We start from the raw sequence: 16,488 nt of genomic DNA on the forward strand, positions 1-16,488 counted from the left end.
CAGCCTTCAATAGGCTTTGGAACATCATCCCTGAGAAATGTAGTTTCTCAGGAGCTCTGGATCCTTAATAAAGGCTCCATTGCCAACCTATTCTGTCTTCACTGCTGGCTAAATGCTGGGGAAACTAGAATGGGGGTGGGGGTGTAGGGGCTGTCACAACAGAATTGGGGGTGAGAAGGCCTTGAGACTTCTGCTGTACTTTCGAGCAGGGAGTGGAGGTTCAAGGGGGTTGGTGATGGGAAATTTCTGGGCTTCATAATGTTTTATTTATTAGTTTGTTTGTTTGTTTAGTAGATTTGTTAAAAATCACCCAGAGACTGAGATGGCTGAAATGTATTGAAACAATAAAACCATAGTAGCTGACTAGGGCAAGTAATCATGGGAAAGGATACTGAAGCTCCGATCTGTAATTGCTAGATGCCACAGATTAATCCTAAGATCATCTGCTGACATGTATGTCTCGCAGTCACTGTTGACAGAAATTGAATTGACATGATAGGTGTGGCCATTAGCAAAAATTCTTCTGGGGCTGACTTCTACCATCAAGTCTGTGGGTTTCAGTACAGGGACCTACATAAATGAAAATAAATGAATTAATTAATGCCTTTTAAACAAACATATGCCTTGCAAACTGGGAGTTATACATAGATTTGTGGATTATGAGTAGACCTTATGTATTTTACAACAGTACTACATCTGTTGCTATTTGATATCTCCTTAAAACATACTTACACAATACAAGAGTACACAATACATAGACATTTTTTAAATCCCAAATATGAAAATACATAGGTATCTTAATGACAACTGCATTGTACATTTTGCCCTTTAAACCTTTCCCCACTGAAAATGCCACACCAAATGTCAGTTCCCCCCTCCCTATATTATGTGATAGCATCACATCATGAATTTCTCCACTCCTGCCCCACATCCGTGGCTGTTGTTGTTGAGGGCAGCTATAAGTGAAGTCAACTAAAAATGGGGTATCATTTTCAGCAGCATCTCTATGTCAGTACAGGCACCCCTAGACACTGGGCCCTCTACAACTGTATAATCTGCAATGTAATTGCTTTGTATCCTCATTAATTCACCAGCATCCATATGATCTTGCACAAATCTGCATTAGAAATAACCCCCCAAAATTGATAAGCTTTCCTAAACAGATAATCAGTAGCATTAATGTCCATGGGCTCAAACGCAATGCCACAGACTTTCCTGCAATAAGCAGCACATGGGTGTTCCTCCAACATATGCCAAGCCTGTTCTCCTTCACCCCACCCTGTGTCCACGCCTCCTGTGACTTACAGTTCATTCCCGCTTCTGATAGGGTACTTCCTCCTTCTGGCTTCTGTAACTGTATCTCATTGGTTTGTTTGTTTTTAACTACTATTTTGCAATCAAACATAAAATCAAATGTTCGATAAATAATATTTCCACTTAAAAGCTATTTTGCAATATTACACAAAACAATTCATTGAATACACGAAATTTAAAGGAGGTTTTAAGTGAGCTTCCTTGGGCTTCCTTGAAGGAGGAAAGGGGGGGGGAGAGGAGCAAGCTCTAGTTCTTTAATGTAGCATTGATCTTGCAGCTGATCCTGCAGCAGGCAAAGCTTCTCTTTTCCTGCCCAACAGTTTATGGGGATGGGAGGGGGAGCCAAACATACCAAAGAGCTAAAAATCAGGGAACAAGAAGAAGGAGGTTCTCTCCCTCTAGGCAGCCAGATCTCTCTCTCTCTCTGTGTAGTAGGGTGGACCTACCTGCTGTCAAAATGTGGTTATGTGACCACCATGTGCTTGATGACATCATCAAAACAAACACTATGTGATCAGCAGTGATGTCACCAGCTGTCAAAAGGAATGCCATGTGCTCAACAATGTGACTGGAAGTAACGTGTTTTGTGCATGGCCAGAAGTGACATGTATTGCAATGGCCGGAAGTGACGTATTTTGGCCATGGCCAGATATGATGCGTAATGCAAATGGCCGGATATGACATGACAGGATATGAACTCGGTTAGGGAACCATTACTGCCCCTGTGATTGGCCAAAGAGTATCATGCAACCCCTCTATGAAAATATCAGGCCACTGCGGACCAATAGGAAGAGATTTAAGTCCCCCACAGCAAAATGGGATGCCAGAAATCGACCCCGAAAGGGTCCATTTTCCACCTCATCCTTACATTGGCCCAAAGAGGGCATGTGACCCCTCTACGGACATGACATGGTCCAATAGGAAGAGGGTTTAGTCCATATGTCAAAATAGCATGACAAAAATGGACCCCAAAGGAGTCTATTCCCACCCTCTCTCTGGATTGGCTCGACAGGGCCATGTGACTGCTCTATGGACACGTCACCCTACCGCTAGCCAATCAGAAAGCTCCATTTCCAACCCCACCCCAGACTGGGTCAGCCAATCAGGAAGGAGCTGGCAGATTGTAAATAGGGGATCTATTCTGCATACTCAGGGCTTATCCAAACGGAGTGGGATAATCCACGGTTTCCATATTCGGTTTGTCATCTGATAGTCCTCACTTTGCCTTTTAGTTCGCTCTTTCCCAATTAAAAAAAACACTTTTTTGCACCCGCACACACAGCAGTAAGACCTCTACATTTTCCAAGCTCCGCCTCTAAAACCTCTCCCTATCAATCAATTGGTCAGCAAAAAAATGACGTGTGCTCCTCTCCCCCTTTGCAACGAAGCACAATATGGCTGTAAAGGAGTTCTCGCCTGGGAAGGAAAGGCTGCTGGTCGGTTTCACGCCTGCCTTGTTTATATTTGCGATATTATGCTTAAATGAATGTATGCTTTTCTGCCTTTATTGATATTTAAGGAGATACACACTCTGGCAATTGCACTTATTTCTCCAAAAAAGCAAGAAACGTGTCACCCCCCCCTTCTCCCTTTCCTTCCCATTGAGAATGAAATTGACAAAGCTTTCTGGAGCAGACTTGAAACCGACCAGAAGCCCTTTTCTTGTTTGTATTTGTGATATTACACTTAAACAAATGTATGCTTTTCTGATTTGAAGCAACCCCCCCAGCAAGTACAACGAAATTGACAAAGCTTTCCAGAGGCAGGCTGAAACCAACCACCCCCCCTTTCTCGCTTACTGTGCATTGCAGATCTCACCCAAAGCTCGCCCAGTTTGCAGGCTGGCAAAAAATAAAATGCATCAGCGCAGTAGTTGCAGACCCCCCCAACACCCCACCATTGCGATGATTGGTTCAATTTTCCCAGGCTTATTCTCGCACATGCGCAAAAGTGCAGATACGTGATTGGCTGGAACGAGAAGGGGCAAAGGGAACCGCCCAGGAACCGCCCATCAGCTGTAAAGTCCGCAGCATGGCATCCTACCTCCTGAAGGCACAGCAGATGATTCCCAATTTTAAATAGCAAATCGCATTTTTGCCGGTATTGCAATGAGTGGATTTAACCCACGAAAATGCATAACAGCGTGAGATGTCATTTGGACGACCGAAAAATAATGAACACACATAGCGGGCGTGTCACACATTTTGCAGTTGTCTGGATGAGCCCTCAGATAGGCACTGAGGAGCAATTATGAAGGCATCAAGAGAGGCACTGAAGCCAAGGGGCTTTTCCTACCCCCCAGCAACTTTCAACATTCCCTCCAGAAGGGTAGGGAGGAGGCGAATAATGCCTAGGAGTTTATCATACCATATTAATTTCATATGGAAATTAATCCCACAAAGGAAGAATGCATGTATATTGATGCAATGCCAAGCTTACCTGTAGTTGTGTTTACAGTTGGACAAGATCCAGACCCTAAAACCACATTCCTGACAAACTCTAATGAACCCTGGTCCGATACAGAGTGTGATCTGAAGACCCTGATCCTAAAGGAAGAAGCCATGAACACAGCAGAGAACCCCAAGGAACTTACAGAATGTGCCGAGGCCATGGATGGAAGTGTACTTTTGAAACCTTTGGAGAAAATGGTGTATGAATAAAATGAAGATTTAAATGAAGACATGGAGTATGAGAGTACACACGTAAACATTTTGTGTCTGATCTGTATTTTTAAATAATGTGCTGTTTTCCCATTATGCTATAACCTCTTTACTAAAGTGCCTCTTTGTTTTATACCTTTTCATAGGAGGAGGTGTTGAGTGGTGATTTTGAGGATCTGCATATTGAGAGACCGCATGCTGTAAATATTTCCTGTGCTTCCTGCATTTGCCCCATGCCTGAACCTTGAATGCTTTTGCCAATAAAGGTGGTTTATTTTACCCGTGTATTTACTTGTATTGAATAGCAACATGGCAGAGCATGAAGAAATTCTAATATATATATATTACACACCTGGGGAGGTTGGGGAGAGTGAAGCTTCTATTTCAGACTCTATACAGAAGGCATGCCTTTCTCAAAATTTTAACATCCTGCTTGCAACAGAGTGCAAGCTGGCTTTGGAGGTTAAAAATATTCTTAAGAGTTTTCCTTATACCACTCAATGAATTCTGCCCTCTCACTAGGCATCATGCCCATAGTGATCCATGCTAAGCATGGGGACCTCATAATTCTAGTTTTCTGCAGTGTTGAAAAAGTGCAGGAAATACCCTTTGCATTCTTCAAACCCCATGGCTCCTGGTAGTTTTGAGTCAAAACTTTTGACAGCTTCATAGGGATGAAGTTTAAACTATCTATGAATCTTATATTTAATCTCTTTACTGCCACACATCAGCTTCCCACCCTGTGTGATGAGATCCAATTCCACCTTTTCTAGCAGTTGTCTCACAATGAAATAACTGTCATAAGCTCATGAGTTGTGAGCTATTTTTAAAGTATTTTAATGTCTTTTTTGTCAATAAATCTTCGCCTTTGAACTCCCATTTGTCGGCCTCATTAATCCCAATTGCAAAAATGTCGTTGGGTGAGTGAACCCATCTCCTGTGTGCACTCAAAGTAACAGAACATGTATTTGTCAGAAATGCCTGGCTCCTTAATAGGCGGCATGAAGGATCGGTGACTGTTAACATCACCAACAGGGTTACTGCACTGCTTGCAATCCTTCGCTTTACATTTGTGTTTCTTTGGGACATAGGACCCACTTGTCTCACACATTATTTTAGACATGCAGTCCACGTTCTTTATTGATGCCAGAGCTTTATGTCTTTCTAAGCAGACTGCTTAGAAAGTAATTTGCAACTAGGACACCTTTCCTCTTGTCCAGGTTCTCATAAGGGTTCTAAACATAAGCAGCAGCGGTATTTACAATTGTGGCTGTGGCTATAAACATTGCCAGATATGCTACAATAATTTTTCTTGCCAAAGAAAGCTCTTACATACAGAACTCCATAATAGTGGTCATCATGGAGCAGTAGGAAAGATGTCTGTGGGTGTTTTGGATCCATAGTCCTAAATATCTCCCAATATCGCCCATGTAGGACTACACCGATGTTTACATTAAAGTGCTTCTCAAAGGCTGCTACATTAGTAAGCATTATTTTGTTATGTTCTGAGAAACCAAGCTGCATATACAGATGCCTTGCACTCTCTTATCAACTGATCAAAGGTGGGTCTTGTAGTGGCCGTAACTGCTAGTAGACCACCTCCAAAGAACAGATTACGGCCAGTGCTGTTTAAATCTACCAAAAATCTTCATTTCTGGTTTACCACCTTACTGTAGAGGATTTAGCTTATAATGGCATGACCCCGTCCACCCCAATTACAGATAACCATGACAATCAAATGCAACGTACCATCAACATGTATATCAGCATTGCTTTGCATGAGATTTCCAACGTCGTCCAGTAATTCAGAAGTGGACAGAACCCCTCTATGCCTCCTTAGAGTGTAGAGAGGGTTGTTTAGACCCCCACCCTCTAGGCATAATTGAACCAGGTCCCCATCCTCTACTCTATCGTTAAGATAATTGAGTAGGGCCTGTATAGAATTGCAGATTGCCTCTGCAATCTGGGGGTGGTTTAATTGATCCAGATAGACAAACCTGAAGGATTCACTGTACCGGGACACCGGCAGATCTGGCAAATGCTGTTCCCAACTTAGCAGCCTCTCTAGATAAACTGTTGTTGGTTCATTGGGTGGTAAGTGGTTTTCTGGGCCTCACAATGTGTGGGGATCCTGTACAGAATCACCCCTGTGTAAAGTGGTTGGTACCTCATCCTCCTCAGACATGGGGACATCCTGTGGGGATTCCTCATTGCGGGAGGTGGTTGGAACTGTCTTTGCACCTCTATTTTGCTTAAAAGCTTTAAAAAGGATGCACTTTCAAATGTTTCACAAGCCGTATGTGTTTTAAAACGCCCTGTGCCCAGAATCCTTTTTTCTTTTTTAATATTAGACTTTCAAACTTGTTTGGCATTTTATGTGTATGGGAGGTGCCCAGTTGTCCTGCTCCATGCTGCCTCATAATTGCTATACATTTTTGCAATGTAGAAATTATAGCCTGTGCTGTTTCCACATATTTTGAAACACTTGGAGAGGCTCAGGAAGTAAGCAATCTAGCCATAAGCACACTGTCCATGCTTTGCAAGAGAGTCAGCAACAGAAGTGTTGGTTCTGGACAGTCTATGCTTTTTAAGGGGAGGACCCATTTGCATTGCAGTTTGTTTATGATCAGCTAAAGTGTCCATTGTGATGTGTTTTAAGTTTTCTTTTGGCTTTACCGTATTTGCCCAACTTTGAAGTCTGGGAGTCCACTTGCTGATTTGGTTCTGGTTCAGTGCTTGAACTTTGGGGTGTTACACACACTGTAGCAATCTTTGAAGTCTAAGGATCAACCAGTGGAGAGATGGCTGCAGCGGTATGTGGGTGGGAGCCGCATCCTTGTTTAGTGTGAGTTTTTGCTTTCTGAGGGAGCTTTGGTGGTTCACAAAAATCTGTATTAAAAGCACATTGAGAAATTTGTTTTAACACTTCAAAAGGATCTTATCTAAAAAAAATTACAAATTTTAAATTAAACAACATGTTACCATCATCGTCACCAAACATATTGGAGGGGCCTGGAGTTTGGATACTTTGTTTAGGTTTTTTATTATCACAGAGCATATCTGTAGGAGAAAATTCAACTAATATGAGTACATGGCCATGTTTAGACCTGTCCCACCTATGTGCAAGGACTTATCAGTAGTTTTTAGTAGCATCTTCAGGAAAAAATGGAGAGTCAGACATTCACCATGGTTCAAACTTCTTTGAACTTTATTTGTGGGCAAACATCAAAAATACAAGCATTTAGAGCAGCCCTAATTTTGAAAAAAAAATGCTGGACAATATTGAAGAAAAGATAGCCCCATTTCTGAACACTCTTGAAATTAAAACAATAGCAGCAGCCTGCAAAACCTTCAGAATGGTGGCACAGATTGAATTTGCTGATGGTAAAAACCAATTGGGGGCATCCTTTAACAATCCTCCTGTTTGGGGGCATTGTAACTAAGAAATTAGTCTTGTGGTGTTCCTCTGACACCCAGAAATGTAGATAGGCTCTCTCAGTTTTTACAGCATACATTATAAGCACCAAATCGGATTGGATACTTGAAAATGGAGGATGGGTAAGTTTCAGTGAACCCCAACCACTACAAGGACATATTGTTCTTGGATCTGAGATAATTATATGATTCCAGCCAAAACAATTATTATGTCTCTTTATTTCAGGACTACAGTTTTGTAACTATATTTGAGAGGCCATTCCATGATGTGAAGACCAGAATCATGGATTTTTTCAAGGATTATTACTTACTAAAATGGCTAATGTTCCCTGTATAGGATATTGGTTGCCTGTATCTGCTTTATAAAACTATGATCCTTAAAACATTCAGACTGTCTCCTTTACTCATTTTGTTGAACTCCCCTTAGAACATGTGGTTTTTAGTATTTCTTTATATAAATATGCATTAATTTAATACAAGATTAATATGTTTTTAATAATGTTTAACCCTTTTTAAAGTTGTTTTTTTAATGTTTTTAACGCTGTTTTGTTTTAATGTATTTTAAGATCTGTTTTTATGATGTTTTAAAGTGTTTTTAGCTATTTGTTTGCCACCCTGGGCTCCTGCTGGGAGGAAGGGCGGGATACAAATTAAATAATAAATAAATAAATAAATTTAAAAAAAGATTACCTTCTAGCAGATAAGAGAATGTTTGCTCTAATGCCTTGGATTTTTTCCCTCTCTGAGATAGATTCTGGGAAATTTTCTATAGGAGAAAAAAAAGTTTTTAAAATGTGGCAAGAAACAGCCATCTATTTTGAAACTTTTGAAGAAACAAAAAGAATAAATAAAAGGAATTTCCTTCTAGAAGATTAGAGAGTGTTTGTTCTATTTTTTTCACTTTGGGGGGGAGGAAAGAAATATATATGAGAAAAGTACTTTTAAATCATGCACATGCTAGGGAAAAAAGGAAGAGGGGGTGTCCCTAACCCGGACAGATAGGCGGCTGAAAAATAAAATTTATTATTATTATTATTTGAGGAATGGTAAGTGTACTCACCTATGATTGAATCTTGATAGCTGTCCTCAAGAAGAATCCAAGTAAAGAGAAATAAAGGCATCTGTGTGGGCTTTTCTGCCTGGTGCTGTCATTGGCTTACAAGCAGGTATTCTTAATTGCTGGAGAACTTTTAAAATTTTTTACCTTCAGTTGTGGTCCCTAATTGGCTAACAGATACCCTGTGATCTCTACTGGAAACATGCAGCCTTTCCATGTGGCTACAGCCATTTCCCTTACCCCACCGACCTTACACTATATTGTTAGCTAGTTTCTAGGCTGCTTTGTAAAACCTAAAACTTCACGTGTTTTATAAAATAACCAAGGGTAACTACATCCTGAGGAGCATTGCTGAACAGTGAGATCTGATCCGAGATTGGTTCCCAAATATTACAGGTAAGTTGCAAAGGGGTTATTTTGCTGTAATTTTAAAACGACAAAGTTGCCATTAAGGGGTTGTTTTATGATTTTTACAAAGGGAGATAAAATGAGACCGCCTGTGTAGATTTGTTCTGAGATTGGCCATTACAATCTACCTTACAGTAACATGCTAAATATAAATTTCCAATATATTGGGTGTTGGGACCCTATGTGTTTTATTTAAATGTTTTCTGTTTATACTGTAGCCCCTCTCCCTTGATAGGATTAAGCTGTCCATTAGAGGATTAAAGCTCTGGCCAGTTCTTCAAGGTCAGCACCAAATATCCTTTATTTACTTTTGGCATTGAAATCAGCCTGGCAAGAATGGTTAGCTTACCCCCACCCCATAAGACCACTCCTAATTTAATTGCTCAGGTGTTTCATTGTATTTAGAAGTTTATTTTTTAAAATAAAGACACTATGTTTCCAAACAGATTTTATTCAGAGGTTTCACTGAGAGATGAAAGAAAACTTTTATAACTTCTGTTTTTAATAACACAATATGGTTTACATATGGCAGGTCAGTGTCTCTCAGTATCTTTCCAACAACTTTAACGGCCTTCTGGGAACGGCCTACTTTGGTCACCAGATTTAATATTTCATCAGTGCTTCCTTGTGTTAGAACAAGGCAATTCAAACTGAAAGCTGTTAAGATAACAATGTGAAGCACACTTTTAAAACAGATTTTCCCATATATAATTCTCAGCTTTCTACAGAGGACAGACTTTGTCCACATCAGACATTCATGTGCTGGAGCTTGAATTGTACATCCGATCCAAGTGTCATACATATTTCGCATTAAACAGTGTTTCAAAACGGCATAAACAGCTGCTCTGACAATGCATTTCATTGCTGCCCTTCTTTTTCTCAGTAAAATGTCTGTTTCACTGGTTTGAATGCCAAGAATGTTTCTAAGGATGAGACGGCTAGGCTGATTGGTTGTCAGATCTTCAGAATCCTGAAAAGAGGTAGGAAAAAAATTAAACACTGTCTTTTCTTTGTTTAATTAATTACACCATGGTCCAGAAATAATCACCCCCGCATACCTCTATTTGAATGTTTCCTATTGATGCCATCTTCCACAGGGATGTTGGCGCTGGCTGGGAACTAGCTTTCTGAGTGCGTGCAGATCCCTGGAAAAGTAAGGGCATGTTTTAATTTCCCCCCCTTTAATCAGTCCTTCCTTATTTTGCAGCTCTCCAGTTTCCCCAGTTAACGTACCTGCATTACAGAGTTATCTGCTGAAATTGCATCCATCATGTTATTCCACACTTGGCTGAGCTCATTCTCTTCCTCTTTTAACAGCTTAGTTGGTGACAAATATTCATCATCAGAACTGGTGCTAATATAGCATTTTCTGGAGTCTGACTTGGCAACAGTGGTGGGGTAGTCAGCTCTGTAGGCCTGAAAGGCGTGCGATCTGTCTCCATGTTCTCTCCTTAGAATGTGTCTGGGCATGCAATATGGATTCGTACCCAAAATCTGCCAGTCCTCTCGCGACTGCTATGCTCAATATAGGGCAGGGGTCTTCTGATTGGCCAGCAATAGGGTGATGCATCGATAAGGCGATCACATGGCCCTATTGGGCCAATCCAGTGAGAGGGTGGGAATGGTTCCCTAACAAGGTTCATATCCGGTCATGTCATATTTAGCCATTTGTATTACATATCATATCCACCCATGCCCAAAATATGTTACTTCCGGCCATTGAAATACACGTCACTTCCAGCCATGCGCAAAACACGTAACTTCCGGTCATGTCACTGAGCACATGGCATTTGTTTTGACAGCTGGTGACATCAATGCCAGTCACATGATGTTTTGATGATGTCATCAAGCACATGGTGGTCATGTGACCACATTTTGACAGCAAGTAGGTCTGCCCTACTACTTGTATGTGTGAGCACATGCACTATAAATTGTGTTCTTTTCCTCCAAACCTGAAACTGACTAATCTGGGTCCTCCCTTTGCTAACATGAAACTGAATGCATGATGATCTCTTTTTTTCTCCCCTGGTGGGAGGTGGAGGATCTAATACAATTTAGGAGGAGGATTTGTTGGGTGAAGAGGTGATTTGTTGGGTGCACTGGGCAAGAGGTAAGCCCTTTCAAAATGGTAACAGCAGGAGATAGTGGGAAACAATCTGGCACGGAAAGGGATTTGCCTCTCAGTTCAACAAATTCAATGGAATTGGGAGTAACCAGCAGCTCTCATCCTTATTATGCACTATCTTATATGTATCAACCCAGATGTTTATTTTGCTTGCACTTGGGGAGGCATTAACATTGCCCTTTTAACCTGCACACGTATGGGAATTTTAAAAAAAGATATACATTTCTATGCTCTTCCAAAAAAGTGAGCAAAAAGCTAATGACTGTTATGGTCCAATCACTGAAAAGGGGTGGACTTTGGGGAGCGGCCAATAAGAAAGAAAGAAAAAGCCCACATGTATGGCCGCTTGATAATTGGGTTTTCACAATAATCGGGCCACAAACAGGATATGTATGTATCTCAAGGCCTCCAACTGAATATGGAAAAATGTGGATTTTGTGGTTAGGTATGGATGGGCCCACTGTAGTAAAGATGCATAGTGACATCCAGGGCATGTGGTGAGCCACGGGAAATGAAGCACCCATGGTTCCCAGCTCCCCTAGATGTTTCTGTGCATACCCACAGGAGTCTTTAAGAATCAAACAGACGTGACTATAACCATGCAGTTACTGATTTGGAAAAAAGTAACTTCCATGGGGGATGGGGCATTCCTTCTGATGCAAACAGTAACTGCTGCAGGCAGGGGCAATTCAGATTGGGATCATGGTTGAAGCAGAGGTTGCTGCTATGATTCAAATCTGGATGAGGGACCTGTGGCTATTTGGTTTTAAAAACAATTATACAATTACTAATTGTTTGATTATCATAATATCTATTTTGGTCCTAAGACCTAACAAACTCCCTTACTAAGATCAGTCTGGAAAATGGGTAGCAAGGAGGACTTTGGAGAATTGTGTGGGAAACTACATCCATTTTAAGTCAGATGGGACTCCTACATGGATCCAGATGGCTGTGTGTCTTATGGGCCTTCAAGTCAATTACAACTTATGGTGACCCTATGAATCAACGACCTCCAGTGGCATGTGTTGTAAACCACTCTGTTCAGATCTTGTAAGTTAAGGTCTCTGGCTTCCTTTACGGAATCGATCAATCGCTTGTTTGGTCTTCCTCTTTTCTACTCCCTTCTGTTTTTCCCAGCATTATTGTCTTTTCTAGTGAATCATGTCTTCTTATTATGTGTCCAAAGTATGATAACCTCAATTTCATCATTTTAGCTTTTAATGATAGTTCTGGATCTAACACCCAATTATTTGTCTTCTTCGCAGTCCATGGTATCTGCAAAGCTCTCCTCCAACACCACATTTCAAATGAGATGATTTTTCTCTTATCTGCTTTTTTCACTGTTCAACTTTCACATACAAACACAGAGATCGAGTATAGGGTGGTCTGAATGAGCCTGACCGGTGGTCTTTGCATTTGAGGACCTTTTCTAGTTCTCTCATAGCTGCCCTCCCCAGTCCCAGCCTTCTTCTGATTTCTTGACTATTATCTCCATTTGGGTTAATGACTGTGCCAAGGTATTGATAATCCTTGAAAAGTTCAATATCCTCACTGTCAACTTTAAAGTTATATAAATCTTCTGTTGTCATTACTTCAGTCTTCTTGACATTCAGCTGTAGTCCTGCTTTTGTGGTTTCCTCTAACTTTCAACAGCATTCGTTTTAGATCATTACTGGTTTCTGCTAGTAGTATGGTATCGTCTGCATATCTTAAATTATTGATATTTCTCCCTCCAGTTTTCATGCCTCCTTCATCTTGGTCCAATCCTGCTTTCCGTATGGATATGTTCTGCGTATAGATTAAACAAATAGGGTGATAAAATACACCCCTGTCTCACACCCTTTCCGATGGGGAACCAATCGGTTTCTCCATATTCTGTTCTTACAGTAGCCTCTTGTCCAGAGTATAGGTTGTGCATCAGAACAATCAGATGCTGTGGCACCCCCATTTCTTTTAAAGCATTCTATAGTTTTTTGTGATCTACACAATCAAAGGGTTTGCTGTAATCTATAAAGCACAGGGTGATTTCCTTCTGAAATTCCTTGGTCCATTCCATGCAACGCATGTTTGCAATATGATGTCTGGTACCACTTTCCTTTTAAAATCCAGCTTGGACATCTGGCATTTCTTGCTCCATATATCCATCCATCCTCCCTTTCCCCATAAGTTTGAACCCACTTCCAGTGAACCCATTTTATAAGATTGATCCAATGGCTCTCCACCCCAGCATGACTGTCTGAAAGGCAGATCATAGTGAAAAAAATATGAATAGGCTCAAACTCACTAAAAGAATTGATAAGTTCTTTAAAACATTTTTTCAATTTCTTAGGGAGTGCTAATCTATGTGTCATTTATGACATTGTAAATAAATTTAGGATAACTTCAGAATGTGTTCCAAGACCCAAAACACCAAATGGATCAGAATGGTGTAGCAGAAAGGGACTTTGAACTAGAAAGACCTAGGTTCAAATCATCCCTCAGATATGATGCTCCCTGGGTCAGTCATTCTCTTTCAGTATAACTTGAATCATAGAGTTATTGTGAGGAAACAAGCTTACATTTATGCATATAAATGCAATAAATAAATATACCAAAGGCCTATTCACATGCTGTTGTGTTTGTGTTTAAAGGGTTTTCCTGGTTTGAAGTTACACAGCAGATAAACAATTAGAATATCATGAATTTGAACAGAAGAAAATAACTCTCTAACCAGTCACCTGAAGTGATGTCACTGTAGAAAGATCTTTAAGCTTCCCCTCTTCATCTTTTAAATTGTACCCCTCAGGTTTCTTATCTCGTTCAGTAATCTTCCACAGTTTAATAGTTTTATCTTAAAACAAAAGACATCAGCACTGTTAGGAGGAATAACACTTTCATCTTTTGACTCATTGTTTTTAATACAACTGCTGTGTAAGAAGTTTGTGCTCTACAAAAAGAACAAAATGCAAACGGAAAGTCCTAGTTTAGAGGCATGAAGTGTATCCCGTGCTGTCCCCTCCACTGATGGAAGGCAAATTTCAGTAGAATTGGGAGGGAGCATTCGTTCTCCCCCTGCAGCACCTCTGCTTTCCCCAAATGTGCTCCAGAGGGTCCCCCTGTCCTCCGTCTTTTAATCTAACACACACGGTTAATGTAACCAGTTGTACTGTTTGCCAAAACTTATTCATCTATTCTCCTCTTAATCATTTTTTATTATTCTCCCAATTTTTTGGCATAACCAACTTAGCCACTATTAGGAAATAAGAAATCATGATACAATTATTTCCACACCATCATTTTGTGACTGGCTCCACTCTGCACTGCCATGCTGTGCCTGGTTCTGTCCTTTGCCACCATTTAATAGTGGGCCTCAGTAATTTTCAGCCCACTCCGGTGGGCCTGGGATTATAAAAGTTTAAAACCCTTGAGTCAGAGCAACTATTCCTTGATTCAGAGCAATGAACATTTCTTTCCGTCCTAAGATTCTCACTTTCTATAAAACATAGTCAAGGTAATCTATACAATTTTTATTGTTTTCTTGCCTGTTCCTTTAGCCTGAACACATATGGACCTAAACTGGGGAGGGGGGCAGAGTCACACAGGTGCACAGGCTCCTCTTTAGACCCTTGTGCGAAACATGCAAAGGTTTAACTCTTGGTATCAGCTGGGGCAGGGCTTCCATGTGTATCCCTCTTTCCAGTTTAACTTCACATGTAGTCAAGCAAGTGTCTGAATGCGCTTTTAGTTAATGTGGGGATGGGCACTATCTACTGAGTCAATGGAAAGAGGGGAGAGAACACCCACGTCCCTAGCCATTGGTCACGTTGGCTGGGGCTGATGGAAGCTGGAGTCCAACATCATCTAGAGGGCCATAGATTCCTCATCCTTAGGTTAAACAAGTCATGATTTTAAGCTACTTCTGAACTGGGTCAGTGTGTAAGTGTCAAAAGTACCATTATAGGGGGCCTTACAAGGACATTGTATGGAAAAAAGATGGTACACGGAGGCAGCCATCTTTTAGTCCATACATCACCCAGGAAGTGGTGGCATGTCATAATGTGCTGCTACTTCCAAGGGCTTTTTACTAAAACCTTTTCAGCAAGCAAGCAAGCTCAAAGCAGCTAGAAAGATTTTTTTAAAAAAAAGGTGAAGAGGAGAAGAGCCAGAAAGGCCTCATAAGTAGGATCAGGCCATGCTCAGAAAGATCTGTAGACATGCAATTTATTTATTTATTTATTTATATTTATTATTTGAGTTATATCCCGCCCTTCCTCCCAGCAGGAGCCCAATTTACATGTCTATATTCTGATCCGAACTTGATCCACTGGATGCAGACTGGGGAGATTCACTCCAAATTGTGGAGGGAACCAAAATGTTTGCCCATCCCTCGTAACAGTCAGGCTCTATATAATTGACTCTGTTTTGTATGCATCAAAACTGAAAATCAGTTTTCAGAAAATCGGAGGATCAGCTATCCTTGACTTGATTCTAACCAACAGAGATGACTTGGTGGATGAAGTGGCAGTTATGGCAACTCTGGGGAAAAGCGATTTCAAAGGAAGCAAAAGCTGAAAGTAGCCATAATCTTACCTTGGACTTCAGGAAAGCTAATTTTAATAAACTCAGAACAATGGTAAGTAAGGTTCTATGGTAAGCGACCCTAATGAGAAAAGGAGTCTAACATGGGTGGGAGTTTCTAAAAGAGGAAATTTGAAAGGCACAATAGCAAACAATCCTGCCAAGGAAAAAAGGGGAAGACAGCAGAAGAAGCCAACGTGGTTTCACAAAAATCTTAGAGATGACCTGAAAACAAAAAAGGACACATACAGGAAGTGGAAGGCAGGCCAGACCACAAAGGAAGAGTACAGACCTGCAGCACAGAATTGCAGGGATGGTGTCAGGAAGGCTAAAGCTGAGAATGAGCTAAGATTAGTGAGAGATGCCAAAAGCAACAAAAAAGCTTTCTTCAGGTACATCCACAATAAAAGACAGAGAAAAGAAATGGTGGTACAGTTACAGTGAGGATGGCAAAATGAGAACAGATGAAAAAGAGAAGGCAGAAGTGCTACTTTGGCTGTCTTCTCTTAAAAGAGGGTCTATGACCCTCCTGGGAAATGTGACGTTGAAGGGGCAGGATTGCAGCTTGAGACTGATACACAAAAAATGGTCAAGGAATACTGAATCACTTTGAACAACTTCAAATCTCCAGAGCCCGATGAACTGCATCCTAGAGTACTGAAGGAACTGGCTGAAGAACTCGCAGAGCCACTGTCTATTATCTTTGCGAAATCATGGAGGCCTGGTGAAGTGCCGGATGACTGGAGGAGAGCTAATGTTGTCCCTATCTTCAAAAAGGGCAAAAAGGAGGAACCAGGGAACTACAGACCAGTCAGCCTAACATCAATCCCTCGGAAAATTCTGAAGCAGATTACAAAGCGGTCAATCTGTAAGCACCTTGAAAACAATGCAGTGATTACTAGAAGGCAACATGGATTTATGAAGAACAAATC

The 16,488-nt window shown here is 40.9% G+C and overlaps 1 protein-coding gene across 2 annotated transcripts in view; it reads right to left on the reverse strand.

Annotated features, from left to right (window-relative positions):
• The window catches only part of PPP2R2C (protein phosphatase 2 regulatory subunit Bgamma), a 126,879-nt gene that overhangs the window by 34,592 nt on the left and 75,799 nt on the right, over positions 1-16,488 (reverse strand). For both annotated transcript variants that reach the window (XM_061583696.1, XM_061583697.1), the window contains 2 exons: positions 13,717-13,829; positions 393-570 (listed from right to left, as the gene is read on the reverse strand). In XM_061583696.1, the coding sequence (XP_061439680.1) occupies positions 393-570; positions 13,717-13,829 (291 nt within the window). The remainder of the gene's footprint in view (positions 1-392; positions 571-13,716; positions 13,830-16,488) is intronic.

The sequence above is a fragment of the Rhineura floridana genome, chromosome 9 (assembly GCF_030035675.1).
Source record: "Rhineura floridana isolate rRhiFlo1 chromosome 9, rRhiFlo1.hap2, whole genome shotgun sequence".
Taxonomy (NCBI): Eukaryota; Metazoa; Chordata; class Lepidosauria; order Squamata; family Rhineuridae; genus Rhineura; species Rhineura floridana.